The 6239-nt window shown below is 44.9% G+C and overlaps 1 protein-coding gene across 3 annotated transcripts; it reads left to right on the forward strand.

Annotated features, from left to right (window-relative positions):
- The first annotated feature begins 287 nt into the window (after positions 1-287).
- On the forward strand, positions 288-5695 carry SMIM19 (small integral membrane protein 19). 3 transcript variants are annotated; one of them, XM_073559415.1, is made up of 4 exons: positions 288-425; positions 1972-2135; positions 3483-3607; positions 4767-5695. In XM_073559415.1, exons 2-4 carry the CDS (start codon positions 2002-2004, stop codon positions 4820-4822), a joined length of 315 nt encoding a protein of 104 aa, XP_073415516.1. In that variant the 5' UTR covers positions 288-425; positions 1972-2001; the 3' UTR covers positions 4823-5695. The 3 variants fall into 3 exon arrangements, with proteins under 3 accessions (XP_073415516.1, XP_073415515.1, XP_073415514.1); XM_073559414.1 differs by having other exon boundaries at positions 326-444; XM_073559413.1 differs by having other exon boundaries at positions 383-515.
- The last annotated feature ends 544 nt before the right edge of the window (positions 5696-6239 follow it).

The following is a 6239-nucleotide window of genomic DNA, read 5'->3' on the forward strand; positions in this document are numbered from 1 at the left end:
ATCCGCAGAACCCACAGCCATTGGACAGAGGATTGACATACAGCGCGGGGGAACCTCAAAAAGTTATGTTGGGGGGCATACAGGGGGTTATATAACCATCATGGGTTACAGCACAGGCGCTGACACAGGACAAAAGTGGTGACAGGTTCCCTTTAACCCTTTCCGTGCTCGGCCCACATGTTACAACGCTGCTGCTTATACTATCTTTATGGTACCCAGACATGATGAGTGGCTAATGCACATCGATGGGAGCTTGCACCATCGTCGCTCATCTTCTTACGTCTGATAACCGCACTAGTTTTGGACAGGCTGCCCGAGACGACCAATCGCGGTCCCCGTAGCTGTGACCAATGGCAGCGTGACTTTTACCAGAAAGAGGGCGGGTTGGAGATGTCACGTGACGGGGTCTGTGGTAGACGACGGTGGTGAGTGGCAGTGGCGCAGGTAGTTGCGGATGAAGCCGCGCTCTTCAGCCTTGGTTTTATTAGTAGGATTCCGGCGCTTTTTCACCTATGGTATGACGTCATTGATGTGGGGTGTGATGGAGCTGTCGTAACCTGCCGCCACCCAACGGACCTTCTTTTTATTTAGAGGGAAGAGAGCCTTGTGGTGCTGGGTACCAGACCCTGCTGTGTTCTCAGTCACACCAGGTCCAAGGAGCTGCACATGATGGCTCCGAAGGGAGGGCAGAGGGCACAACTCGCCATGGTGCCAGGAGCACTTCAGGCTGGCAGCGATGCCTGCAACTGGCACTTAGCTATTGTATAGTGTAGAAATCCAGGCAGATTTTATCTATGGGAGGAGAGGATTCTGGGACATTAGCCGGCTGTCATCGCCTGCGTCCTGGTGTCTGATATTTTGCCAGTTTCCTTAATTGTCAGCCAGTTACCGGACACAAGGGGGTGCTATTGGCAGACTTTATGCCATCCAATGTGGATTCCCCTTGTTGCTAGGTGCACAGACCACCTATGGTAAAGATCGTCCAAATCCACCAGTTTCATTGGACCGGTTGCTTATTTTATGAGCTGACTCCAGTCTGACAGATGGAGGAGGCTAGTCAGGAGAGCACAGACTCCCAGCGAGCATTAAGCAAGAAAGCCCTGTGCTCCTGAACAAAGATCACGGCCCAGCCTTTTTAAAGGGAATCTGTCGGCAGCTTTTTGCTTCCCCATCTGAGAGCAGCATAATGTAGGGGCAGAGACACTGATTCCAGAGATGTATCACTTTGCTTCCTGCGTGCAGCAGTTGTGCTACAATGTGAGTTATCGTATGTAGCAAAGCTGAGAATGCTCTCCCCACCCACACCACAATTCTCCGTGTACATTGTCTATTGACGGTCCAACCACATCCCCCACTTGGTACAAAGCAGCTAGTCTGGGCAATGATAATGTTCTAATAATAAAACTTTCATTGTAAGTAAACCACAGCATACAGCCTGATAAGTCACACATCGCTGAATTCTGTGTTTCAGCCTCTTTCGCCTGCTGTCCTCAGGTTGCATAGCAAAAACCTGCTGACAGATTCCCCTTCAGGATAGGGCTTCAGGGTTTAGCCCCATTCTGTATTTATAGGGGAATAGTGGGGAAAAACGTCAGCCCACCATCTGTTGCAGCACCTTGCCGGATGAAGTAATGTTGCCCAGAGCCGTCTCAGTCTTGGACCTCGGCAAAATAGAAAAAGGTGGGGGAAGAAACCTGTTCATCCCAGGTGGTGGTGACCAGGATCCATGTCTTTTTTAATTTACTACCGTACCGAATAAAAGTTTTTTTTCATATTTTTTTTCTTAACAAAAAAGCTAACTTTCCTTCTTGATTTCATGGCTGAAGGTTTCTTCCCCCACCTTTTTCTGTTCTGCATTTATCTGACCGATTTTTTTCACTTCGTTAAGTGTAAGTTCCCGTCGTTTCGCAGCCAGATGATTGTGCCTTTGTCAGCATGTGTCTGTCTTCTTCATCAATCACTTTATTGCAGTTACAACCTTAGACGCCGCTCGTACGGGATATGGCACAAGGACTTGGGGTAATGGCAGATGATGGGGCCATTGACTATTCTGTACATGAGGCCTGGAATGAAGCAACCAATGTCTACTTGATCGTGATTCTTGTCAGCTTTGGCCTTTTCATGTATGCCAGAAAGTGAGTTTCTCTTCCAATTTTTTTAAGCAAATGTTTTTCTTTTATACCTACAGGAAGCTTTACAGAAGATCTATCTCCAGATACAAACTCCATACATTATTTAATAATTTCTAAGACTGGTGTACTTACTTTGAAAACCTATTTAAAAATTAATGTAGAATCCTGGTATTAAGATGAGCATTTTATGAATCCAGCAGAGCTCATAAGTCCAAGTGTGTCCAGTCTCTACCCAACCTGCCTGACAGCAGCAGCTGGTACTGAGCAGTGTGAGATCTCAGTAGTGGGGAGGGAAACTCAAACTAGGTGTGAAGAGGCTCAAAAAAGTATTATACAACCATTTTGACATGGGACTTCAGGATAAAGACACCAGCCTCATCAGGTCTGAGGGATCCATATAATAATGTTTGCATTGTGAAATCTGGTAACAGATCCCTGTGTAACATCTGATTGAATTAATTTACACAGATTCTGAACACTTGGGGCTGAGCTTGCTTGTTTATGGAGCAGAGAAGACTGCCAGACACTGGCAGTTTCTGAATAACACATATCAAAGACACCCAAACACTAGTCATCCAATCTCCCCATCAAATATGTATATGCAGACCAGGTCACTGGCGGACGGGTAGTTATTTATTTGGACTGCATAACAATTACTTTCGTAAGAAAGGAAGCTGCAATGAGCCGAGAACGAGGTATTTAAAGGGAATCTGTCACCAGGTTTACACTGCCCTCCGAAATAAGTGTGAGACCCTGATTATAGCACTGTGGTACTTATCTGATTTTCTTGCAGCCATTTCCATACAAATGCATGGTTATCTGCTGCAGGGTTGTGGTCCTCCTGCCAATGACTGAGCATGACTGTCAGTCAGAGAAGGGGGCTTCAGTATGAATCGCAAGGACTCGTCAGCATGCACATATAATGGAAGGGAGATCATTAATAATAAGTCATATAGGACTGGGATGAGGATCCCTGTCACCAGCAGCATGTGTCTCACAGGTAACATCATTAGCATCGCTCACCTCCAGTGCGAAAGTGAACAGAGCCATATTCTATTCTATGCTGGTGATTTCCAACCCTATTCCCGTGTAGGAACCATTCCGAGGAAACCTCTACCCCTATAAATTCCTGCAATACGATTGGATCTTATATTGTGTAATCCAATATTTTGATCATAACTTGTTGACTGATGGTATCTATCCTTGTCAAGTATCTTCAAGAAAGCAAGTTTGTATGCTATACTGTAAAGCTGGCGGTTCTTCAGGGGACCCCTGGCCGGTCGCTGAGGATGCCCAGACTGAAATTGCAGCCTTGGGGCCTGAGTGACGTTCTAAGATGGTTTCTTACAGGAATAAAAGAAAGATCATGAGAATTTTCACCGTCCCACCGACTGTGGAACCTGCAACCCAGCCCAATTTCTATGATGACATGAAGAAGATTCGCCTCCGTCAGCAATTGGAAATGTATTATATTGGTAAGTTTCTGACTATTTGTCATCTATAGTCTAAATATGGTCTTCTGCTGCAAAGAATATATATTTTAACAGGTAAAAATATAAATTGCATTGACTTATATGTGTAAAGTTAGAAAAAGCTCCTCGATATGGCTAGAATTGATTGCGGAGACCCCTGCGGAGCACTAGATGCAGAGGAATACAGCCTCTTCCGAGATTGCCTCTTACTTTTGTCACGGAGGTGGTTTTGTCTGCATAGTACATGGTCCTGTGCAGAGAAAATGGTTAAATTGGCCTTGACATTTAAAAGGTTATTTTTTAGGACTTTAAAGGGATTGTCCACTACTCAGGCAGCCCCTTCTGAATCCCTACCCCCCCCCCAGTAAGATAATAACACTTAGGCTGGGGTCACACTTGCGAGTGCAATGCGAGAAACTCGCACATCAATACCCGGCCCTCGGGACCGGAGCGTTCAGCTGCATAGAAATACATGCAGCCGCACACTACGGTCCCAAGTGCCGGTGGCAGTGCCGGGTATTGATGCGAGAGACTCACGCGAGTTTCATTGCACTCGCAAGTGTGACCCCGGCCTTATACTCCTCTCCAGTGTATGTGGCATCACAGCAGTGCTGGCACTGGCTCTCCCAGGGATAATGTCAGGCAATCCCTACTGCCAATCAGTGCTGGCTTCACTGTCTCTCTTCTTTCGGACGTAACTGACATCCAGAGGAGGTGAGAGCCACAGTTTCTGTCTCACTTCCTCCAGATGTCTTTATTTTTCTGAAGGTAAAGAGTGAAGCCAGCACTGATTGACCACCTTGAGCACGACATAATGTCACGTGATCCCTGGGAAACAGTGCCAGCATCGGAGGTGAGAATAAGTGTTATTGTTTTGCTGGAGGTATTCAGAAGGGGTTGTCCCGAGTATTGGACAACCCCATTATAATTGATAGCTTAGTCCTAGGATAGGCTAATGCTATTAGATTTGTGACTTCCAACTCTTGACTCCCAGAATTCAGTTGTTTGAAGGGGGTCTGGATACTCCAGCGCTCACCACATCCCTGGTAAACTATAATGCAAAGTGGCGCTCATCACTCTCAACTAATAGGCAAGAAGCTGACTGCAGGGCGGGCGCCTGTAAATTGATGAATAATAAGGAAACTCTGTGTTTGTTTTTCAGCTCGAAAACATGATCAGCACAGTCAAAGTGAGAGCGTCCAGCTTACTGTGGAGTGACACGTGGAAGAAGACACGGTGCAGCGGACGCTTCTTGTTTTTGTTTGCAGTGCTGGTTTACAGACGACACAGACTAAGCTTCAATATAAATTCAGATGACAATTTAATGCCAAAACAACTTTTTTTGGTCTTGAAATTGGACAGCACATTAGTACTGCGTTATGTATATATACATCTTTCTGGCACACAGAAGATCCATTTTACCTTCTTCATCTCTCAAGGTTTGTTTTTTTGGGGGGAGATCTGACATTCATAAAATATGACATCAATAAACGTTGCAAAACAATGTGACTTTTGGACTCACGACAAATTGGATATGACCAAGCCAGAGACTAATGACCACATATCCATGGATTTTTGAATGATGCTGTAAGGAGATGTAGGTCCGATAAGGCAGGTAAATACACCTTGTCATGAATTATCTCCTGTACAAGGTCGTCATCAATCTATACTAAAGGCGTTCTTATTCTTCTCTCTTCAAAATATAAACCATGACACTGATGTGAACAGAGCCTTACATGCTGCCTTTATTTGTAAGTAGATGGTTCCACTGGCTGTGTTCATACAAACCTGGTAATTCCTGGGCGCTCACAATTTACGTCAGAGCGCAGGTCCGTGTGCCCTTAAGCTGAAAGACCACTCAGTCCAGAATCCAAATCTTCCTTTTTCCCCAAATGGTTTGCATGTACAAAACAAAAATACATATATATGGATACTGACTAATAATATACCTCATGTGGAGTTCACAGGGCAGGATTTTACCAGAAACCATTGTATTCAGAAGGAAAGGCAACATGTGATTTTATCTGTGCATTGTATATCTCTCATGGTTTTGTTTCCTTTCCACTAATAAAGCTGCAGTTAACAGCGAGATATTACTTGTACCTGTCATATTGTGTATCTGCACAGAATAGCTGTCCATTGTGTATATTTCTGGCGATTATATTTGATTTGCTTGCTGAATTTTTCACCAGTTTTCCCCTCCGCAGGCTCGATTTCTACTTTTCAGTTGTCTCTCAGCTGGTGGGTGGAGACTAGTGGTGTACTGCCAATAGCCGCAGACTGCGTGACTGATTGCAGGGAAGTACTCGCCAGTCTTACATTTGCAACTGTGTCTGCATTTCACTGGAAGCAGAGACAGTCGTCAGCAATGATGGAACAGGGAGCTTTCAGCTTCCTAGTCTCCTTGTGCGTCTGAGCTTAGCGGCGGCAATTACCTCACTTCATTATGCTCCTTCTGTGGAGCTTCAGAACACTCACTGCAGAGCCCTGGCTGAGCTAAGTTGTTTATATATATATATATATATATATATATTAAAACAATTAGTACAATGACTGGGCTATACATTCAGGGATGTGGGGCCATTTTAACATATGGGCATTTTTCCAAGCGAATTGAGCAAGACTAGGTACGACT

This window comes from Dendrobates tinctorius, unplaced genomic scaffold, assembly GCF_039654945.1.
Source record: "Dendrobates tinctorius isolate UK_male_01 unplaced genomic scaffold, ASM3965494v1 ptg000270l, whole genome shotgun sequence".
In the NCBI taxonomy this organism is placed as follows: domain Eukaryota; kingdom Metazoa; phylum Chordata; class Amphibia; order Anura; family Dendrobatidae; genus Dendrobates; species Dendrobates tinctorius.